General features: G+C 36.9%; 1 protein-coding gene across 1 annotated transcript in view; it reads right to left on the minus strand.

The window, feature by feature from the left end:
- LOC131073513 (uncharacterized protein At4g18257) overlaps nt 1–22,684 on the minus strand; it is a 30,726-nt gene extending 8,042 nt beyond the window's left edge. The window contains exon 1 of the mRNA XM_058009953.2: nt 22,186–22,684. Within this exon, the coding sequence (XP_057865936.2) occupies nt 22,186–22,463 (278 nt within the window). The 5' untranslated portion in view covers nt 22,464–22,684. The remainder of the gene's footprint in view (nt 1–22,185) is intronic.
- Nucleotides 22,685–25,554: the final 2,870 nt, after the last annotated feature.

Genomic DNA, 25,554 nt, shown 5'->3' on the forward strand with positions numbered 1-25,554 from the left:
ATTCTCTTTGTACCTGGTATTAAAAGAAATCTTATTTCCATTTCGGCTTTAGAAGATAAGGGTTTGCAAATAGCATTTTCTGAAGGCAAAGTACTCGCTTGGCCTAAAAAATCTAATTTCAAATCTGCTCGTATTATTGGAAATAGATGTGATAGTTTATATAAGCTTGCAGCTAATCCAATTCAAGCTCTCATTCATGAGACCCCTGAATCATGCGAGCTATGGCATAGAAGATTGGGTCATCTTCACTTTCAAGCTCTTCCCACTCTCAGTAAAATGGTCAAAGGTATGCCTAACCTCGATTTATCTCATGATGATGCTTGTAAAGGTTGTGCAATGGGTAAGAATGTAAAGAATCCCTTTCATAAAAGCGATAGTAGGGCTAAAGAAAGGTTAGAACTTATCCATTCAAATTTATGTGGTCCTATGTCTGTAGCATCTCCTAGCGGTTTCCTATAGTATGTTATCTTCATAGATGATTTCTCTAGGAAAACATGGATCTATTTTCTTAAAACTAAAGAGTCTGAAGAAGTCCTAACAGATTTAAAGAATTCAAAGCCTTAGTTGAAAATACTACAGGAAATCGAATTAAATGTTTGAGGTCTGACAATGGAGGTGAATACACCTCAGGTAGCTTCTATGTCTTTTGTGTCAAAGCAGGAATTAAGAGGGAGTTTTGTGTTCCCTACAACCCTCAGCAAAATGGAGTTGTTGAAAGAAAGAACAGGACCATTGTTGAAGCTGCAGGAGCCATGATACATGATCAGGACTTGCAATCTTTTCTATGGGCAGAAGCATCCAAAACCACAGTTTATATTCAGAATAGATGTCCTCATCGAGTCCTAAAGGATGTGACACCTGAAGAAGCCTTTTCTGGAATCAAACCAGACATCAATCACCTAAGAATATTCGGAAGCCCTGTGTATGTTCATGTGCCTAAAGAAAAACGAACCAAGCTGGATCCATCTGGAAAGAAAGGCATCCTAGTAGGATACAGCGAATCTTCCAAAGCCTTCAGGATCTACATTTCAAGTCAAAGGTATGTTGAGGTAAGTAGAGATGTAACTTTTGAAGAAGATATTGCTTTCAAAAGATCTAAAGGTTCATTAACCAACAATAATGATGTGGTAATGGAAAATCAAGATTCAATTGTTGATGCTAACCCTAAGTTACAGGAGGAGTCTACTGATCTTCCAAATCAGGAAGTTTAGAATGACTCATCACAACCCATGCAATCTACCGATATACCTCAGGATATTGTGGTCTGCAAGAAGAGACCACTTTGGGTTAGAAATACGATTCAAGATGCTGAAGGGTTTGCTGCTCCCAGAGGAACCTTCAGAAATAGCAAGTGTCCAAAATCACGCCAACTACATTTCTGTGATGTGCAATATAATTGAGTCTGAACCCCACAATATCGGAGAAGCTATGTCCCATCATGCTTGGAAATTAGCCATGGATGAAGAGTATGGGTCTATCATCAAGAATGATGTCTGGGACATTGTACCCAGACCCAAAGGTAAGTCTGTCGTTTCTTCTAAATGGTTGTTTAAAATTAAACATAATGCTGATGGTAGTATTGAAAAATATAAAGCTAGGTTTGTAGCACATGGCTTTTCTCAAAAGGAAGGAATAGATTATGAAGAAACCTTTGCCCCTGTTGCTAGATATACCTCTATTAGGTCTATAATAGCTATTGCTGCAGCCAAAGGTTGGGAGCTCCATCAAATGGACGTTAAGACAGCCTTCCTTAATGGTGTCATTGAGGAGGAAGTCTATATTGAGCAACCAGAAGGTTATGTAATCCATAAAAGAGATTCTCATGTTTGCAGGTTGAAGAAAGCCTTATATGGGCTCAAACAGGCTCCTCGCGCTTGGTATGAAAGAATTGATAAGTATTTACTAAGTTTAGGGTTTTCCAAGAATCATGCTGATGCTAACATTTACTTGAAAGTTTATAATGATGAGATGCTTATTTTAGTTTTGTATGTAGATGATTTATTTCTCACGGGTGAAAATAAATTAATCATGAGATGTAAAAAGGAATTAGCCTCAGAATTTGAAATGAAGGATTTAGGTCTAATGCATTACTTCCTAGGGTTAGAGGTATGGCAAAGAGCTAATGAAATCTTTCTAAGTCAGGGAAAATACACTATTGATATTTTGAAAAGATTTAGAATGATAGATTGTAAACCTATGCGTACTCCTATGGAATCTAACTTAAAGAAGTTAAGTGTTTCTCCAACTAACTCTGATTTTGCAGATCCCTCTCAGTACAGGCAGTTGATTGGCTCCCTGATGTACCTAGTCAATACTAGGCCAGATATCTGTTATGTGGTTAATGCTCTCAGTCAGTTCATGAGCTCACCTAAACATGTTCACCTGGTTGCTGCCAAGCACATTCTAAGATACCTACGTGGCACGATTGGTTATGGGCTAAAGTATTCACTTAATACCCCAATTCTCCTGAAAGGCTACTCAGATTCAGATTGGGTAGGAAGTGTCAAGGACAGGAAAAGCACTTCAGGCATCTACTTCAACTTGGGATCCGCAGTAATCTCTTGGGCATGCAGAAAGCAATCTTCAGTAGCATTAAGCACTGCAGAAGTTGAGTACATTGCCGCATCTGTTGCATCCAGAGAAGTAGTATGGCTTCGTAAGCTCCTTGTTGGATTATTTGGTCAAGCCAATGATCCCACCACAATTCATTGTGATAATCAAAGCTATGTAAAGATGTCAGTAAATCATGTATTTCATGATCGGTCCAAACATGTGGAAACACACTATCATTACATTCGGGATATGGTGCAGAGAGGCGCCATTCATCTAAAGTACATTAGCACAGATGAACAGATTGCTGACATCCTCACCAAACCTTTATCCAGAGTGAAGTTCGAGTACTTCAGAGTTAGACTTGGTGTCATGGAAAACGGAACCCTAATTGAGAGGGAGCTTCAATCTCAGTGACTATTTGTAGCACTTTGAATCATTCCTTGCTTGTGTGCAAGAATGAATTACATCCAATCTATGCTTGTGTGCTAGATGGATAATTGTAATAATGTAAAGACCCACTGGTGTATTACACTTTCTATGCTTGTGTGCTAGATGGAACTTAAAGGTTCAGATTATGTATTCTCCTCCTCCCTAGTTAAGAGGGAGTGTTGATTGTAACTAGGGTTATAGGGGTTCGGATTGCCTTAAGGCAACATCCGAACCCCCTTTAGGACCGGGTCCTATCCTAGGGTAACGTGACCCTATCCTAATTCACAATGCCACGCTAAATACACGCCATTTAATATTGGAGCCAAAAACCAAGGAGGCCGACTTACATTTCAAAGAATAAAAGATGCATATAAGTAAATGACAATTCGCAAGTCAATCTATCATCAAGTTCAATTACATAAAAAGGTGATTTAGCTCTGCTGTGCGAATTCTTAAGAAGGGTGCGAACTTAAGGAAGAGTGCGAACTTATTCAGCTTGGTGCAAAATTGTCCAAGGGGACATAGTAGATCTTGATGCAAGTCATTGAAGCATACAAGGATAGATCTGATATGTGAAGAACAGATTCAAGCTAAGTATTGTACTTATATTTAGAGGAGAATATATAATCTGACCTATGGGTCTTTCATGCTGGGTTTTTCCTCCTTGGACGTTTTCCTAGGGTATGCTTGTTTGTCTTTTGTTCTATTTCTGATTTATGTTGGCTTATTAAATACTGCAAATCTGATTACAATCTAGGGCACAATTTAATCTATGTTGGTTTCCTAAAATACTGCAAAACTGAATACAACCTAGAGCATAATCAATTATATAAATCTGGTTAACATACCTAGGGTTTAAAATAACATTCTCCTCATGTGTCAATGCTCTCTGCTGTATCATAATCGAGTCTGAACACTCCTATGCTTTAGGTTGTGAATTGTGGTTCCAAGCACTACATCAATTTTCCTCTTTTTCCAATGCCTATTCAATCAAATTTACAGATCCACACTCTCTGGAAAGCTTGTAAGGAGTCCCTTCCTCATAAAGTTTACTTCTTCGAACCTATTCATCCTTCCAAGTTTCGGACCCTGAACAAATTGTAGAATGATGGACACCAAGCAATAAATAAATTATAAAAGATTAAATGACTTAAAGTTTAAACTCATATAATTGGGCTGCTGCTACCAATTCGAGAGCATGAAGGCTACCTTAGACATAAGAAACACAGGTTTCCAATGGCAAGGACGAACAAGCTTTATATTTTGTTGATAGCCCTCCCAAGATCTTTTTGTGAACTCTTTCACCACAAAAGTAGCATTCACTTCATATCGATCCCCATATGCGGCTGTCTATGCTTCTATTTCATAAAATGTTTCATGCCAGCTGCCCATACATGCTTCTTTGCCACCCCCTGCCCTTCACTCCTACTATTATCTAGAAGGCCATTAATTAAGTACAGTACAAGTAAAGCCACATATTCTTCATATTTTGTACTCTTTGATGCCTCCTAATTATGTTACTTCAGTTTTTCTCCTGTAATGTCCCCTAATGGGACCCTCTTATATTCTAACCTTGAATCACAATTTTTAGTGCATAGAGATTACAATAGAGGGACATTATTGTCAACTAAGCTTGGTCTGGACCCTGCACAACAGATTAGTCAACATTTTCAATATGCCTTGATAGACTATATATTCAACATTCTGATATATTGCACAGTTATATGAAGGATTCAACAACCCTTTCTCTCCCTACACCAGTTCCCATTATGAAGCTCAAGGAGAATCACCCAAGGCACCTCAAGTCTATCCCTCTCCAACAAGCCCAAGAGCACCAAGGACCTCATCAACTTGGCCTCTTGGCGCACAATCGGGGTTGGCGTACCTGCTGGAGCCTAGTGCTCTTGCTTCCTTGTATTCTCCATAATTGGATGGTGAGATTGAAAGGTATTACAGACTCCATCATATAATTTACTCAATCGTCATATGAACAGTTAGTGATAGAAAAGCATTATTAAACTGTCATACATATTGCAGTCTCTATTAATATTACTATTAAATTTTGCATAAGAACATTATCATGCTTCACATTTTTAGCATACATACTCAGCTCATCCCCATGCATACGACCTATTGATGTGGTTTTCATGCACATGCGAAACAGAATAAAATACCCAAAAGTACCTTATCCTCTCTTGAACAAAGTTACTCAAATGTTGAAGATTAGCTTAAGGATCACTTGAGACAACTCCACGGTTCTTGTATGTCGGGTCACAACGTGTGGATAAGCACGAGTGGTCGTTGTAATTGTTGTTTCATCAAGAGGCCTTTCGCATGAGGAGACTTTATGAAGTGTTTTGCCGATGATATGCAATGAAGTTCTTTCCTACTACTACGAGGTGTTTATCAAAAAATTGCAAAAGATAAGGGTTGAGAGACACTAAGCTATTCCTAGGAATGGATGGATGAAGGACGATTTAAGTGAAACTCTACTAGTCTTAGCATTGCCATGCAAGAACAACTCCACCAAAACTAGTGCAATTAAAGACATTTGAAGATTTTCAAATCGCTACTAAGCATAGACACCATCACTTGAATGCATATCCACGATTAAGCAACAATTGAACTTAAGCACTTTCAATAATTGCAGTTGACCACGCAAGGCGCACTTACAATCGGCAAGAGGCTAGTGGTATGGATTAGGGGATTAGGAACTTCACAATAAATCATGTACAACATTCCATCATTCAATCTAAATACTTAAACCAATATCAAAGATTGACTTGAGAGGATGAAAAAACCATACAAGAAGCTTCAAGGATTGAATAGAAACACCATAACTTCAATGTTTTATTAATCCAAAAGTAAAGTAACAACAATTCTTCAAGTCCTCTTATCTTTCTTGAACTCTAATTACTGATTATCTAATGACTAACAATCTCTAATCTCTCTGATTGATATCTAATCTCTTTCCAAATGAAATGAGTGGAGTTTATATAGTACTCCCAAATACAATAAAGGGCCAAGATCAAATGAAGATCAAAGGGCCAAGATTTTGCCACCAAAACCCTAATTAGGGTTTGAGACAAATGAAACCCTATCTAGTTAAACATTATCATGAAATCAACCAATGAGAAAATAACATGTGCTGGCACAGAAATCGAGGAAGCATTCTCCAATGAGAAAATGATTTGCCAAGTAGGATCATAACAAAGTGTCCTCTAGAATCTTGTTTCCTTTCTCCCTTTCCCTTTTGGCATATTCAATGAATCTGGTCATTATGCCTTCTATCTCAGTCATCGAAACTTCTAGTAGAGTCTTTAGTTGTTCTTCCATGTGCATGACTTCCTCAAAGGCCTTGACGATAGTATTCTCCCATTCAAGTTCGAGCTCTTGTGTTTTGTTGGCCAATACTACAAGTGTGAGCATATCATCCAATTGCTTTTTAGTAATCATTCCATCAGTCCCATGAAAGATAACTCTTATTCTTTCTTCCAATTCCTTGGCTTCTTTAAGGGCATTTGAACTTGACTGCATCCGTTTCCAATATCTTCAAAAATGACCTTTTTTGTGCGAAGTAGACTACTCCAATGCCAAGAGTTGGGCGTAAATCCTTCTCTTCTTATTTTCTCTCTTGCTAAGACTTCTCTAAGTTTTTTCCTTATTACTTGCAAAACTGAAATGATGACATCTCTAGTATGAGCAAATACTTCAAAGGCTTCTATGAGGACATGAGTCCTTCCAAGGACCTTTATGACTATATCAAGTGTCTTCATTATACCTTTCATGAACTTGCTAACTTTGGTATATGAGTCTTCTATCCATGTGTCCATCAATTATGCTGAATTCCTCATCTTCTCCATATGATCAACAAATTCGCAAGAAGCAAAGGAGGTGGTGTAGCTGCTGGACTCTGTTGTCTCAATGGTTCTTGGAATTGTTGGAAGTAGTTTCTCCACGCACTTATCTCCTTCTCTAACTTTTTATTCTTCTCTACTTCCGCTCTAAGCATACCATTAACTGCCTTTAATGAATCATTTGCATCACCTATGGCTTGCTCGGAGGTGAGTGGACCCAAATCAATAGTCTCCATATCATACTCATCTGTTGTGATTTCATCTTCATACTTGTCAACAATTGGAGTAGCTATTTGCAACCTTCGAGAACCCAAATCATCTTTGATCACCTTAGACATCTTCGTAGATTTCTTTTTCTTGATGACCTGTCGAGTCCGACTTAGAAGGCTCTCTAAGTCATATGTTGGTTCTTCATCAACCACTATCACTTCTCTGGCTAGCCTTTCCTTAAGCCATTCAGGGATAGATGATCTCCCTTCTTGAACTTGTGTTTCTTCAAGCATCTTCTCATCTCTAAGTGGTGAAGTGGTCTCATCATTGTCTTTTTCTTCATCTTCATCGATCTCTTGAATGTGAGGAGTGAGATCCTCTTGTTCTTGTGATGACTTCTCTTTGCCTTTATCATTCTGAACTATGGATTCCATTGATTAATTTACTCCTTGACTCAATTCCTTATCTATCCTTTGTTCTTCGTGTCTTTCATCCTGATTCAACTCTTTTTCACGCCTAGAGGAGGTACTAGAAGGATGACTGGAATTTGATTTATGTTTCTTCCTTGATGACTCCTTTTCTCCACGATCATCTTTTCTCTTCGAACCTCTTGAGTGAGATGATTGAGAAGCACTTCCACTAGTGCTTGCATCCTCTTCATTGTCTTTCCTTGCTTCTGAGTGGAATGTCATTGTTATATTCTGCTCTTTCAATTTCTGATGCTAAATGTCTATCCATATGCGAGTGTATTCCAAGTCTTGTTTCATCAACTCCTTTAAATCCGTGATCTCCAAGTCAACCCAATTGATCTGGATTTCCTTGCTTTCTTTGGCATAGGCTGATTGGAGATATTTACCGCTATCCTATACTTGATCAGCAACATTAAACAACTTACACTTCCTGATGAAATCAAGAGGTAGCCTGGAATACATCTTTTTCTTCACTGCTACATTATCTTGAATGTTCATCCAATAGTCTTCTAACTGCCACTCGTGTCCATACTTCTTTCCCAAAATTCCGTTTACATTGTCATATGGATCAAAGTGATCTCTAGGAATGAATGGCTTGAGTGAATAGAGAGCTAACTCTCTTTCGGCATTCTCAACTACTTGAAGAGGACACGCTTCAATAGTGTCTTCAAGTGAAATAGGAAAAGAGATATTGGTTCCATGTTTGTGTCTATATGCCTTGACATATGCCACCAATTGTCTCACCACCTCAAGGAGCACTATTATGTCTGTCGGGTAACGTGGCACATGTAGGGAGGGGAAGGACATCCTTGAACTCTAATATAAGTGAACTTTGGGAATTGGATGAACCATGCACCATATTGTTGAACGAATGCTTGTGCTTTTGGAGAGAGCCTTTGATGAAGTGCACCTTGAAGCAACCTCGTGATGTGCATAGTGAATGCATCACTCACTCTTCTATAGTGTTGTTTAGCCGGATGATGAAGCTGTGTATAACACTCATGCACTTTTATTTCTCCTGGTCCTCTTCCGACTATGCCTCTATACATCAGTCCAGGATACTCGAAATTCCTTGCAAGAGAGTATATGACATAGGAGCTCATGTAGAATGTCCTAGTGCACATTAGTCTTATCAATTGCACATCGATACTCTTGTTGATGAGCCTTGCCCAATTGATTGCATTCTTGCCATGAGTGGCAATCTCTATGAACAAGAACATCCAATCCTCGAAATATGAAGCCTCAGGTGCACCCACCACACGATGAAGTAGGGTGATGAAGTCTTTGAATTCATCTTTGAAGTCCACTCTATGTAATCTGTCAAGCATTATGCTCTTACCACCTCTACTCTTTGATAACCAAAACTTGTTGATGATCCTTGAACAAGCTTCTGGATCATCATCATGGGCGGACTTAGCTCCTTCCACACTCACATTAATCATGTCCTTAGGCTCAGGTAGATAAAATGCTTCACTAATTGTTGTCTCCAAGAGATATGCAAGTACTCTTCCATCCTTTGCCACTATTCTTCTTGAGGGGGAATCATAGTGTTGAGCACATTCAACAATTAACTCATAGCATCGCACCGCAAGAGGGAAGCCAGCTGCATTTATAATCCCGCTATCGATCATCTTCTTTGCTGTAGCAGTAGGCTCACTTGTGTACAACGGGCTCCGGAACTTCTTGGTGTCAAATTTCCCGAGATTGGTGTCTCCTATTCTGCTCCAATGAGACATGATCTTGGTTTCTAATGCACCGCTCCTCGAGTCTTCCTTGATGAGTGCTTGACAGTTCATGGTTCCACTAGGTTTAGGTGCCGCCATCCCTCACCTATAAGAGATGTGTAAGTTAGGAGAACGGTGAAAGATATGCAAAATATTAATGTAATGAGGCCTATTTGCTTATGAGAATAATAGTGAATAACCTACGATATTGATTTAAATCAATCTTGAATTCAAACGAATCTGAAATCAGATGCTAAATAAGACTGATCTCTAACACCTATCTGCACTTTCTTAATGAATTAAGGTCGTCTAATTTACTAAAAAATCAATATTCGATTCCAATCAGACCTGCGTTTAGCCTCCTATCAATCAGAATACAATACTCACATCTGATTTTTGATGTTTAACCTTAAATCTGATAAAATAGGTGTCTGATAATGCCAAGGAGTTTGCTGCTCTTCAAATGAATTTTGCTGCTAGATGATGAAATTTGCCTCTTGTGCTTCCTTTGCTGAATAAGTCCGCCCTTCTTATGGTTGAAGTTCGCTGATGATATACTTAAATATACTTCCTTGCTGAATTAATTCGCCGCCTTCTTGATGAATTTCGCTGCACCAATGATGTAATTCGCTGATACTGATGATGATAAAAAATTGCTTCTGCTCTGCTGCTCTTGAATTCGCTAATTATAGGAGGAATCGTTTTGATTTGATGCTGGAAATGATTCTTGAAATGATCTTTTATAGGTGCTCAAAGGAAAGGTTGTGTCTTTTCCTATGAAGGCCGACCTGATTTGGTATAAATAAAATCACATATTATCTTTTCAATGCCTCTTCAAGGTGGCCGACTTATCACTCATTTAAACATTCTTCATTCAAAATTGATTTTTGTATTTTGGCGCCAAATTAGATAGGCATGAAAGTTCATTCAAACATAAGGGATTTCACTTTCAACACGGATCACATGAAGTTTGCTCCTAAACCAATGCACATGAAGTTCGCTCTAAATGCCATGCACATGAAATTTGCTCCACTTTGGGTGTGTTGGTGTACGTTTTATCATATACCGAACATTAGAATAAGATACCCAAAGGTATTCTATCCTCTCCTGAAAAATCACCGCTTATCATATGGCGATTCCAAGGTCTATATGTGCGAACAAGCGACTTTAGTGGGATAGCTACTTGGGTAGCGTATGCTGAAAATCTCAAGGGGGACTTACGTTTACAAATGTCTTTCAAGCTTTTGGACTTGGATAAATTTGTCAATTTCAGGCTCTCTCTTTTTTTTGGATTTTCCGAGTTAGACCTTCAAAAGGGCAAAAAGGGATAGGGTTGAGAAAGTTGATCTAAACCTATGAATTTTGGAGACGGTATTAACTAGGTTTTCTCAAGAAACCACACTTTGCTTCACCACACTAAGGACAACTACACAAAGCAGGTGCAATCTTCAATGGGTTGTGCTTATGATTGAAGTTTTGGCATACACAAGGGATAGGCTCAGACTAACTTTGCACAGTGAAATGGAAATCATCCATTCACCAAAAGTATGAGCGGAGATACACCGTTAATTAATACTTATCAAATCCTTCATTCAACTCTAACAACTTGAAAGCAAATCTAAATTAACTTCTAATTAATGTGTTGAGGAAATTGAAACCATGCTAATCACTCAAATAACAGAGATTACAAAGCCTTAAGAGAAAGCGCACATGCAATATATTATTTGAAAAATGACCTTCACGCAACAATATATCAAAAACCTCACACTCTCCAAATGAGAGGAGGTAGCCTTATATAGTTTTCCAGAAAACAATGAACGGACGAGATCAAACAATGATCAAGGGCCCAGATTGAAAGCTACAAACCCTAATTAGGGTTTCCAAAAACTCTATCAATTCAAACAAACAAAAGAGTGACATGTGGCACAGTTGCTATTATCACTGAGGTGAGTGTCCAGTTTCCCTTTCTGCAAATTCATTGTACCTGGACACAATGAGCCAAACCTCTTCCATAGTGACATTTGGCAAGCTGCTAATTTGGAAGTCGATGACGTCCACATCATCAATACACATGGCGAGGATGCATTCCCACTCAACTACCTATGCAAGAAAGTTTTCGTCAATGAAGATAAAACTCGCGATTCTTGAGAGATCTCCCTTATCAGTCATTCTCGAGACTTTGAAAAAGCTCGACTGAATTCTGGCTCTCAGGTTCTCTGCACGCAGGTGTTTTTCTCGCATACCCTCCCTTTGCCAAATCTCTAATGCCACACGAAACACTTTACTTAAAATTTCTCTAACTTTTTTCTCAATTTCAGAACACAGTCTCATATTTCTTCAGGACCTCAATCCTAGTGATCAAAGCACAATACCAAGTGTTAAAATCATACTTATCCCTAGCCTAGATGACACCTACATCTATCAAGTCTTGTTGTGACAGCCCTTGGATAATCCTCAATTGTGGAAGTATTTCGTCTTGGATTTCCTCAATATCCTCCCAATTTGCAGCCATGTCCTGAATTCTGCTGACCAATGAAGAAGCTGACTCATGTGCTGATACCAAATTTTCCACAAGTATGTCAGCACGTGCTGAAGCATCTGAAGTCCATTCCTTAACTTGCCTGAATGTGCCCTTCATGTCCTCATAATCTTTCATCGACTCCTACGGAAGAGGCTGTGGAGGGGTAACCAATATCTCATGATTAAGTGGCTTAGTTAGATGGAGAACATATTTTCTCCATTGCTCATTTTCTTCTTCCACTCTTTTCCTTCTCTCTACTTCCTTGTTTAGTCGCTCCTTCAATGTGTTACCAGCAACATCAAACTCCTAAATTTCTTGGAGTTTGGTGCTCTTTCCGAGATTCACAGTAGTAATTTCATAATCTTCAAGAGCAACATCACTCTGAGTCTTTCCTTCCTTCGCCACAGTTATCTAAACCGTCCTAAACCCTACACTATCCCTCTTAATCAAAGAGAATTTTCTAGCTGGCTTAGGTGGTTTAATCACAACTAGTTCTTTCACCTTCGCCAAAAATGTTGCGGTATTCTCTTCTAAGTGGGTCTCATCGGGTACCTTAGCCCTTATCCTTTCTCTCAACCAATCAGGAACCTTAGCCCTTATCCTTTCTCTCAACCAATCAGGAATGGTTGATTGCTCCATAGTATCTTCATCAAATCTACCATCCATTTCTCTAGGTCCAGTAACTATAGCATCAAGAAAAACCGCTGGAGGCTCAGGTTCTTCAACCTCTGTAGCTCTAGCAAAAACCAGTTCCTTGGCTGGATTTTGGACAGCCTCTCTCATTATCTCTTCAACCGAAGGAGAAGGTACTCTTACTTCATCATCCCCCATATCTGTGTCCATCTCATGTTCTTCAATTGTATTCTGATTGGGCACAGCAAATGCGGCACTCAAGGTCGAATGACCTTCATTTGATTCACGTCTCCTACTTGTATCTCCAACAATCTTTTTTCCCTTGGCCTTTCCAGAACTTCCAGTAGGTTCTTTTCTCTTCCGAGACCCAACACTTTCTGGATTCCGAGCATTGCCTGAAGAAATACCATGGTTGGAAGAATAGAGTCATCTGCTCCCATAAGATCATAAGTAAGAGCAACACCTCTTGACTTCAGCTCCTTTATTCTCTCAGATGTCCACCATTTAGAATATTAAACTACTGATCTCATGAGATCAGCCAAATCTGACCTTTCCACATCTTCCCAATCAATCAAGGCAAGTGGCTCATTTCTCATCTTCTCGAAACCCGATTGTTCAAGTTCAGGATTGTCTTCTACTTGATCAGCGACCTTGAATACTTCTATTGCTCTCACCATACTTAGGGGAATTTTGGACCAAAATCTTCTTCTGATTTTGAAACTATCGACTACATTAGCCCAATAATCCTCCAAATCAGTTATGTGTTCAAATACAATTCCTTCTACTTCTTCATCTTACGGAATGGATCAGAGTTCCTTCTTGCCTTGTATTGGTAGAAGGGGTACCATGCTAGCTCTTTCTCCACAGTGGCAGCAGCTTGCGATGATAAACATGTTTCTAATCCGTTGCCAACATGAAGGGGAAAAGACATTCCTGTCTTTTGTTTCCCTCTTTGAACCGTCATGAAGTTCTCCAATTGCCTCACAACTTCCAGCAGCACAACTCGGTTGGTGGGATAAACTGGGAGCTTGTAGGGAGATCCAGAAAATCCCTGAATTCTGATATAGGTGAATCTTTGGTACTGAATGTACCAATACCTGAATCTACTGATGAGATCCTTAGACTCTTGAGAGAGTCTCTGATGTAAGCCACCCTGCAGTGTTTGTGTGATATGCATCACATGCATCATTCACCCTCTTGAAATGTAATTTTTCTTCCATATGCAGCTCGGGGTAACAATCGTAAACAGCAAACTGATTCTCCTTGTTTCCCACTTCTCCTCTGCAGGTGGGGCCTCTGTATCTATAAGTTCTAGCAAGGGAATAGAACAAATATGAACTCATGTAGAAGATTCTATCCTCCTCCAAATTTCTCAGTTGGTTGTCCAAGTTGTTGCTTATCATCTGAGCCCAGTCAATCATCTTGACTCCATTCATTATCTCATTTCTGAAATAATACATCCAAGGCTCAAATGGAGCACCTTGGGGATTACCCATTATTTTGTTCAATAGAACAATCATGCCTCCAATATCCTCTTTAAAGTATGCCCTCACCAAGTTCTTCTTCGGCAGCTTAGAGGCACCCTTTTTCGGTTTGTCCAGCCATGAATGATTGATGATGGCCTCGTACTCCTCTATGTGGCCTTGATACATTTGAGTGGCCTCATCCTTGGTCACATACACAACGTTGTGGTATTCCGGAATTCTAAAGGCTTCCCTTATGGCTACATCACTGATATTTGCCAACACTCTTCCGTTTGGTGCTATAGCATCTCTACTGACAAGGTCATAGTGCCTAGCACACTCAACTACCAACTACATGCATTGCATAGTAGGAAGAAAGCCAGCAGCATTGCACGACGTCACTCCTCATCATTTTTCGTGCAGTCACGGTGGGTACTAGGCTGTCCATGCCAAACATTCTCTTCTTGAATTCCCTCAAATTGATGTATCCGAGATTTGTGTCACCGATCATCTTCCATTTTGCGTTCATTTTCGATTCAGGAGGTGCGTCTTTGTCAACTTGGAATTTCATTTTGACTGTAAAGTCTCCAAAATCTGCAAACAGACAATTGAAACTTAAGTTAGAATCAGGATTTTGATTAAAATTTGGAGCTTTGGTGACTAAGTAACTTGTAGTTTTCACTTTATTCTCACACTTAGTCATAAATTTGGGTTTTCTACACTCAAATATTCTGAAAAAAATGTGAAAATCTCACACTTAGAAGATTTTGAATTCTGATTTCACCTCTAAAAACCAGATTTTGATTAGAAAACTTCACTCAAACTTGTTTCGAAAGATGGAAGATGAGAGAGAAGAGAAGATTAACTCATAAAAACGTTAGAATTTGCCAGCAAAAACGAAATTTCACCTCCAACCAACTAAGAAGAATGAGAGAAACAGATAGAAAGAACTCAAAATCAGATTGAAAAACTCAGAAAATTAGATAAATTTGCTTCCTATCAATCTGATTTCTTCGAAATCTGTATGTGATGTTGAAGGAAAAGGTTGGAAATACGTGCCAACACTCAGAACTTCGTCAGAATTACGTCCATCCTGCAAAAAGCTTCTGAAAATGTCTTCAAACCTGCAAGACAACTTCTTCAACCTGCTCTTAACACTTAGAAGTTCGAACTTTCTTGTGTGTTGAAATGAAAATAAGAATGGCCTATTTGTATTTACAGTTGGAATTTGTAATTAGAAACACGCGATTATCTTCTAAAATCTGTTTCCATTCTCATTTCAGTCTTATCCACTTTTGAAGAAAGTTTCTATTTTCATTTATAGTTGCATGGTCATCATCCTTGAGTTCGAATTCTTCCAAATGCAACTTTCTATTTTGAATTCTAGTCTCAAAATCAACTCAATCTACAAAATTCATCTCACAAGAAACTTTCTATTTTCAATTCTAAGTTCAAATTCTCCAAGATCTTGCTGACATCACTCAGAATATTCTAATTTTCAGACATGGTCTGCAAATGTTTGACTTGTTTTGACTCCCTAAGAACAGGGTGGACTTCATTGCACTTGCTTCTAACTGGTTTCAAGGCTTGGGTGGACTTTAGAAGATATGTGGAACAACACTTGGAACCACACTTTCATCATCTCTTGATTCATTATCTCCATCTTCAAACCTGGTCTTATTTGCTTAATGGCGAACTTTGAGAAACATGTGACACCACTTCAAACATGTATTCTAACTTCACCAACATCTGATCGTCTGAGTTGCACATGTTGGGGTTTGTTTGGTCTCTTACCAGCAGGGCGGACTTAGGAGGATTAGTTGGAACAACGCGTGGAACCATACTTAGCATGAGGGCGGACTTCAAAAGATAGGTGGAACGACTCTTGGAACCGCACTTGGAACTAACTCTTCTTCCATACTTAGCCAAAATTTTGGTTATTTCATCTTGAACTTGAACTATCCTTCAGCCTAACACTTCATCTTTAAACCTGATCTTACCATGATCTGATCACTTCCCAGGCATACTTTGGGGTAGGGCGGACCTTGTCAAACACTTGGAACAGCACTTGGAACCTTCAAAGACTTTATCAAACTCTTGGAACAGCAGCCTCAAAGGGAGGGCGGACTTGGAAGGAAACATAGAACAAGACTCGGCACCAAGTCATGAAGGGCGGACTAGGAGAGAGATGATCTCCATGAGAACCAAATTTGAAATTCTCATAACTTATGCATTTCAACTCGAATTTTCTTGAAATTTGAAAACCACCCATCACTTTACTCCTGAATCTATCTGGATCCCTAAAATTTAGGAAATTGGCTTTTTGGGTCAAAACTTGAAAATTTTCGATCACGATCGATGCATGTCAGTGACACCAATGCAAACCCTAGGTCCCCACTCCGAAAAAGCAAAAAGCAAATATCCCTAAAAAATAGGGCAAACTTTTTAAAAAATAGCCACCCCGAGGATCGTGCTAAGAATGCCAAAAACGAAACTTCCTAAAAAATAGGAAAAAGCAAAAAAAAGCAAACTTTCCAAAAATAGAAAGTTGTCTGAATTCATTCAAAACAATTGCGTTCTTCGTCCTTTGGCCTTTCTAGGCACCTTGACGGTGTCTAGACTCTGATATTACTTGGTTTGCACAAACTGACTTTCAATCCTTAAAAACTCCAACTGCTCAAAACTTGATAAAACTGAGCAAAACTGAAGCAGAGGGTCACCGAACTCTAACAAAAACCCTAGAAAGCAAGAAAGGAGAGGGTCCCCATTCTCAATGGGGTGATGTGTGAAAAAGGTAACAATAGGGTGCACATGAAATTCGCTCCAATTTGGGTGCACATGAAGTTCACTCCAATTTGGGTGCACATGAAGTTCGCCCCAATTTGAGTGTACACGAGGTTCCTCTTAAATCTCGCCTTTCATTGTCATTTTAACTCAAAATCACTCTTTCTAAGCATCAATCAGCTCAAGGCAAACAATCTCACATCGTCTCTTGGGCAAATAAGTCAAATTCGCTCCCAATGCTGTGCACTTGAAGTTCGCTCCAACTTGCATGCACTTGAAGTGAATTTCAAGTCGAAATTGAACTCGTTCTCAATCATTTTTATTGCTTCATTGACTCAAATCTTAGGTTTTTAAAACATTCATTCCTGAAAACATATCGAACTTACCTCATGAAGGCCTAAAAGGAAAATTCACTCCTATCAAAGAGCACATGAAGTAAACTTCACTCCAAAGAAGGAGCACTTGAAGTGATCTTCAAATCAAAATCATGCTCACTATCTTCACTCATGATAACTCAAATGCTCTAATTAGCACTCAAACAAGGCTTCTAAGGCAAATTCGCTCCAAAGGTGATGCACATGAAGTTCGCTCCTGAGGTCATGCACCTGAAGTTAGCTCCTGAGGTCATGCACCTGAAGTTCGCTCCACAAAAGGTGCACATGAAGTTTGCTCCAACATTGATGCACTTGAGTGGATTGAAACTTGACACTTAGTGTTTGCTCGCTCACCCTCCTTCATTCCATTCGTTCAAGCTTGTCGAAACTAGGCTCATGGAACAACCTCGCTCTCAACTAAGGGCATTTGAAGTGAATTTTGCTCCTCAAGAGGAGCACTTGAAGTTTTTCGCCCTCAACCTTGAGCACTTGAAGTAGTTTGAAAACGCACTTTGGGTTGAATGCCTTAGTTTATGCCTCCATATACCATAAGATCTCAAAACTCACCTTGAATATGATTTCTCATTCGACTTGAGGCTATAAGAGTGAAATTCACTCTGGGAGAGGGGCACTTGAAGTTTCCCTATCTAGCGGTCTCTTGCGCTCTTTGGTTGAACTCATGATGGACTTGACTTCTTGTGATATCTAGACGCTACAAACTCACTCACTTCTCTCGCAAGAGGGAGATATTAGACTAAGAGACTAGGACTTGAGCCAAAAAAAGGGGGGTCCCCATTTTGATGGGGCGATGTGTGAAATGGTCACAACACCACCAAGAACAAAGATGTTACTGCCTGTAACTTAATAACAGTTCTGATCTGATCTGATCCATGGTGATGACACTAGATGTTTTTTATTCCTTTCCTTTATATCTCTCAATGTGAGAGAGAGGTCACACCTCTTCATCATGTATACCCTTTGGCAAGAGACATGCCCTTTCCACCATTAGCACCCTTTGAAAGAGTGCAACTCTTCATTATATCTGCCCTTTGAAAGGGAAACAACCTTTCATGATCAGATCTGCACTTCTTATTTAAATCAGATCTGCAATTCTGATTCCACAATTATCCCCTTTTCAAATGAAATGAGGTTCTCTTCTCCCTTTATATCCCATGTTTGAGGGAGACACAACTTTTCCTTCCATGTCTTTTGACCATTCATTAACTTGATTAAATTTTAATTATACTATTTTATATTTTATTTTTATTCTTTTGTATTTTAATATTATTATTATTATTTATTATTAAATTCTATTTCAAAGTAGGGACATTACATCTCCCTACATGTCCAAATGTTATTCACCATATTCATAAATATAGTGATTTCTCTAAACTGAAAATTTACCATTATTATTGACCATATTTTTGAAATGAGGCTAAATATTGTTGGCTGGAGGCTATCCATATGAATCCTAGGGCTGCCTGGCATCATGAAATTCACAATCACTATCGAGCAGCAAGGCTTCTAATAGATTATTTCTTTGCATGCATTAGGCCAGCCATCTGACCTTATTTAGCTCCAGCCATATCTTTCTCAAGCTCAATTCTATGACCATCAATGTGGAGCTTTCCAACTGACTGGAGAGAAGAGGATTTAAGGGCAACCAAGCCATATGTAGGAAAGTGTTTCAGATAGTGGACGGCAGCTTCCATTGCTTTGCCATCACTAAGGTGGCCAGACATAAGCCTTCAGAAGTTCACTGTTGTTTTGTTGACTTCTACAAACCTGTTTACTTTGACCTCAAAGATCTAATTTTGATTAACTCAATGTTCATGACAAGCATAAGCTTCTTGTTTTGCATTTTCAAGATGGTACTCGCTCATTCCTATGCAGCCAATAAAATTTTGGACGATGAGTCCCCATCCATAAGGCCTTGATATGAATTGTTTATGCAATAGAAGGGATTGCAAAAGCAGTGGTATTAAAGATTGGGGGTCAACTTTGGTAAATCTAAGGTTGTTATCTTAAACATCACAAGAAGAATACAGAGCTATTTTTGTCATTCATCACCTTAATATAACTATATTTCCTATCTTCTCTCTTATACACAATACACACACACAGTGGAAGCACGGAAGGCATAATTTCATAAGTAACTTCTTAGGATCACATCATGTGATACCTTATACAAACTGCCACACTTGTTAAGTGAACTTTCTATGCACACCCCACTTGCACCAGTGGGTACCCCAATTTGATACCTTATACAAACTGGCACACTTCTTAAGTGAACTTCTTATACACACCCCACTTGCGCCAGTGGATACCCCAATTTATATTATATTTACAAGAAACATTTGAAAACGAAAATGAATATTTCCAAGTGGTCAAGAATATAATGATTGAGTTCTATGCAGAATTTTAAAAATCTTACCCATCCCATTTCATATGAAGGACCAAATAAATCTCCAGACCCCTACAAAATCAGTCAGTAAGACCACAGACAATTACCAGAAGCTAATTTATATTCTCCATATTTGGATATGATCAAAATACTCAAATATTAAAGAAATTCACCTTTCAAACATGGAAAAACACATCTTTAAAATACTCCATATCTAATGAATAACTAGATACATACCCTCAAGGCTCAGGGCAATTGGAATTTCGGAAGATTTAGGTATGCACTTAAGCAATAGGGAGATGAATTCAGTCAGGACAAGAGGGCCCTCTACAAAGCAGCCATCATGAATAGGCATATTATCATCTAATAACAAAGTTCCTAATCCTTTGATCTGCCTTGCACTACCATATCAAAAAGATCTCTGAACCAGGAAGAGTGGGCTATGAAATTTAGAGCTAAGTGTTGCCTTTTTTAAAATTTATTGTCACAATTTTAAAAATTTGTAAATGCTCTAAAGCTGAGTTAATGAGATATTTGAAGAAAGTTGGTAAATTCAGTATGCCATAATATTCATTATTGATTTTCCATAATACACATACCTCAATTCATTTTCTAATAGCAGTGTACCAGATAGTTTGGGACATTTCAAGAAATTCATTTCTGTCACAAATCCTTTATACAATGCTGTTAATATAAAACAAACCTAACAAAGAATGAATGAGAGACAGCCTTTAAAGTTTAAACCATTTGCCTATTTTGTGCTGTACACTGTATGCATTTATCTGAACTTTGCTGATAAATAATAGGCATTTTTAACTTGACTCTCACCGCAAATACAAAAGAATCATTACAACAAGATTTCAGGTATGCAGATTCGTCATTGCCTAACAAACACCAATGGCAAATGTACAAGGTTGCACTAAAAATCCAAACAGATGATTCACAAAAATCACCATAAATTATCTTGCAAAACACACACCTGGCAATTATGGCATTCATACTTATATCTATTCATATTGTGATCAGAACAGGGCAAATTTTGTGAAACTATTATCCTGAAATTTGCATCGTCACCTATGCCAGGAAAATGTGTCCTGTTAAACTCCCATTATTGGAAATCTCATACAAAACAAAGTTAGTCATATAGATGGAATACTCGCAGAGTACTCGGCGAGTATTTACGCCATTAACTCACACAAAAACTCGCTGAGTTTTTGGCGAGTTTTTCACAAAAACTCAGTGAGTCTCTGGCAAAAACTCAGCTGCATTAAAAAAAAGAGGCCCAAACATGTCAAAAAATTATCTAAATTTTTTTTTCAAGTCAGTCTCATTCTCTTCATCAGAATATATACACGAAATTTAACATTTAAGTATAATTCTTATACTTTAAGTTATATTTCGTGTATATATTGGCAAGATGTTTGAGAGTGGTTTCAGATCTCTAGAAGTTATAATGCAAATTCTAGGTTTTAGAAGATCTTATAAATTTTCAGACTTGGTCAAATTTCAATAATCAGTAAGCTCCTATCAGCATTATCTCGCTCTCTCTATCTCACTCATTTTATCTACACCAAATTCTAGACCTATCTATCTCCCTATCACTCTTCCTCTATCCCCTCTCTCTACCACTATCTACCTCACTCTCTCCTCTCTCCCCCAAGATGTAGACCTCTCTCTACCTCTCTCTCTCTCACCCTCAAACCCCCGCAAGGGGTGCTGCCCTCAACCTCATTTTGGTGAGGTGCAGGAAACACATCAGACTCCTAGGACTAGACCCTCTAGTTTTATCTCTCCCCTAGTTTTCACTAGAGCTGGGAAGAAGAAGATGTAAAATGTTTTGATGTAGTATTTACTTTTAGTTTTACAAAAACAATTTGCTATTTCATTTTGTTTCAGTCTATCAGCCATCAGTATTCCACAAGAGAATGCCATTTTGTACCCAATTTGCATTTAAATCAATCAAATATATCTAGACTCGGCTTGTTTCTTTTGTGTACTCATTTATTGACTCATTGGATGCATCTCCTCACTGAATTTTTAAAAAAAAAGCATTTCCAATTAAATTTAATTGAAAGTTGCCGAGTTTTTGCTGAGTTTTCTTTTCGGGCCTTGGCAAGTTTTTGTTTTTGGCGAGTAGTTCAACTATGGGTCATACTATCATAAAAATAAAAAACGCTATTGACACTATAATTAACAACATTAAACAAGTTGTCCAAGACCAAAAGAGTAACAAAAAATCAACTTCTGTCCAGATACCCATGGCTATTTTTAAGGCAGAGAAAATGGCATACAAGTTGAAGGCCTACCAAACATGGTCTCTATGTTATTTGAGTCTGGGTGTAAGATCCCCTGGGAATTTTGATGAAAAATAGATTCCTTATACATGGGTTCGAATTTTTATTTTTTTAATTTTAGCGACTGAGGCCAAGGGTTCTCTTGGTAATCACAGTGACGCATGGATTTAATCTAAGAACCAAATATCCTAATCTGGATGAAATGGGTGGAAATTAAACGCTATCCCGCTCCGAACTAGCAAGCTTTTGATTCACAACTGTTAATATGCAATATCCTGGTTAGAGGGTTTGAAGAGCAGAAACATAAACTGTGGATAAAATATTGCAGAAACGGGGTACAGATCAATAAGCCCATAGAGACATCCTAAATTCAAATTTTAAAACTGGAATACCAAATCTTATAAGGGCATAAAGCAAACTTTATGAAACCTAGTTAAAGGCCTTTGGGAAAAACACACGAAATTTGTACCTATGAGAACGAACTTCAACACCAGAATTTTTATTGGAAAAAACATCATTATGCACAGGCTTCTTCCTTGCACGGTGTAAATCAGCATTATCAGGGGCACCTTCCTTCGCACGTTTTGCTTCCTCCTGCGTATTGTAGAGCTGAGCCCTCAGTTCCACTATTGATGATACACCTACTCCTTCTATGGCCTTTTGCTTTTTGGGTAGAGCAGCTGATTCTGTAAGCCATCCCAGTGACTGTACTCTTTTTGTTAAATTATTATTCGATTCACCCATCATGTGTATTGCCAATTACATCGATATCAGATTTTCAGAAGCTTCACTGAAATTCAATGGCTTCAATTCAAGTTTCCTTTATCAAATACAGATTTCATCTCATAACCAAGACTCGAGAAACGGAGATACGTGCGAGCTCTATGGAATATAAGAGGGTATGGGCCGGGCAAAAATAGGTAGCCTGATTTTCCTTTTGACAGTTTTAATTTCGAAATGCCACGAAGTTACGAACTCACAAAGATTCGTTTTTTAAAATGGGCAGAAATGGTCACACAAAGTCTAAATGAGTCATCACTATGAAACATTAAAATACAAGTGCCACCTAGTGGTCAGTATTTGTGTGTAGATTATTGAATGTATATTTCAATAAACAATTAGCAATTAGAAGACTATTGATTATAATAAATGAATAGGCAATAGAAAAATTCAATTTGTAAAAACTAGTACATACAAAAGTAGTAAATAAATGAGAGGTTTAGTAAACCTATTAATTTTATAAATTTATGTAAACAATAAATAGTATCAATAACAGTCATAATATATCACTAAATTTAAATGGAATTGTTGATTTTTGTTTTCATTGGCTACAATAAAAGTGCAATTCATACAAAATAAAACTATTTCAGTTCTAGATGAAATAAAATGACGTAAATCTTAAGGCTAATAGCAAACATAATGGATGCATAATGACAAAATAGAAGGTGTTATTCAACTGCGGACCATCGCCTCCTTGTTTATTCTAACCCATCCGTTGAGGGAGATGGAGTCGGAGTTCCATAGTAAAGTTCCGCCACCGACTAGATTAATCAGCTTGCTAGAATAAGCATAGGCAACAAACTGGGCTACTAAACCTATTAATTTTATAAATTTATGTAAACAATAAATAGTATCAATAACAGTCATAATATATAACTAAATTTAAATGGAATTGTTGATTTTTGTTTTCATTGGCTACAATAAAAGTGCAATTCATACAAAATAAAACTATTTCAGCTCTAGATGAAATAAATTGACGTAAATCTTAAGGCTAATAGCAAACATAATGGATGCATAATGACAAAATAAAAGGTGTTATTCAACTTGTATTTTTCAAAATATTTAAATTTCTTGAAGGTTTGGTTGCTTTAAATAAGATCTTTATTGTTTTTAAAGTTAAAATTAGAGTTCTATTTTATTAAAATTTGTCAAAAATTATAATTTTAGTATTCAAATAGATACATAAATATTTAATAAATGAAAGGTTATTTTATTTTACTTTCAAAAAATTATTACACTAATTAATACTTTTACATTTATTTCATTCTGTCTTTCAAAAAAAAAATTGAAGGGATTAAATTTCCAAAATTAGATCATCTAAAGAGTACTATTTATGATATCAATCATATTTTTTAACATTTTACATTATGTATTCTTGCATGTCATGGTTTCAATAATCCATAATGTACCTTCCATCAATGGAGATATCATGAAACACAATCTTCAATGCATATATCATGCAACCCTATTTCCAAAGGGACAATATTGAAACCAAAAAGAGAAAAATATGTTTAATGTACCCAACTCCACAAACATAGTGATTAATATCTTACATTGTACAAACGTTTTCTATTACTCATAGTTCTAAATAAATTTAAATTCAACCATATTTATAATTCAAAAAAAAATTGCATATATTACTATCAACGTAAATGTTATTTAATCATTTCATTTATTTATTTAATAATCTAACTTTTGATCATATGATTACATGTAAATAAGAAATATTTAACTATTAACAATTTATTCTAAATACTAAATATTTTTATGTATAAGAAAAATTGAACTTCATGATATAACAAAATTTAATACAATTCTTGACTTATAAAGAAAACAAAAAAAAATTATTATGTCAAACATATAGACACTTTGAAACTTCAAGGACTTACCCTAACCCTATTTTTTCCCTTTTTCAAATTTAATTTTACAATATAATCTAGAACACAATTAAAAGAATTGTAATACAGTTAAAGAATTGTAATCCAAATTCACCAAAATCTTTAATGTGAGTAATTCTAAACACTAAAAATGGTTGAGAGGTGTATACTAACCCTAAATCCTAAATTCTAAATAGATCCAGTGGTGTAAACTAACCCTAAACCTTAAACATGGTTACTAGTGTAAACTAACCCTAAAAATATTAATCTACCTAGTGATCAATATCAATTGATATGAATTAATAGAGATCAATATATATCTCTGGAGTTTTAATTATATCATAAATTAAATTAAATAAATTATAAGTTAGAATCCCTAAACTTTAAATTTATAGTCTATAGATTATGATTCAATAGTCCTAGGGTTTAGAATAGGTCTTAGGGTTTTTGTTTTAAATTAAGATTGTTTGATTTAGGGTTTTAAATTTCATAACTAAATTTAATTTTAAAATTTAAAATAAAAAAAAATACAATTTAATTTTCATTATCTCATTGATAGAATAATTATAAATTTGAATGCAACATAATTTAAAATGCATCAAAATGTATATATTCAATTTATAAACACATATAATTGTTATTGAACTAAATGAATGAACAAATATGAATATTAGGTGAAAGTATATTCTAAATTTATTAAAAGTTTTAAAATTGTAACCAAGATGAAAGGAGTGTTCATTAAATGTGGATAAAAAATACTAAAAATTATTTTAATTACCTAAAAAATTGCCTTAAAAAACTCATGTAGAAAGTGGATCCGGGAAATCCAATAATAAGATGCAAATTATTTGAGCCGATTGGATTGAAGAAAAAAAAAATTGTAATTTGAAAACTTAAAAATCATGCATCTTAACTATTGAAAAATAAAAAATAAAAACCATCAAAAGAAAAAATTCATAGACATAATTGGTGGAAAAGCAATTTAATAATAACAAGTTAATAAAAATTTAGTCCAACCGATTGCAATATTACTAGCCTAACGGCAAGTACTAATAAAAGGTTTTTGCATTGTATAGTTGTAGCAAAAGGAAGAGGAGGATCTCAACGAGTCATTTGCAATTGGAAGCAGCTATTCTCCACATAAAATAGCACGTCGTACGTGGAGTATGGGCATACACATA

The sequence above is a fragment of the Cryptomeria japonica genome, chromosome 1, assembly GCF_030272615.1.
Source record: "Cryptomeria japonica chromosome 1, Sugi_1.0, whole genome shotgun sequence".
Taxonomy (NCBI): domain Eukaryota; kingdom Viridiplantae; phylum Streptophyta; class Pinopsida; order Cupressales; family Cupressaceae; genus Cryptomeria; species Cryptomeria japonica.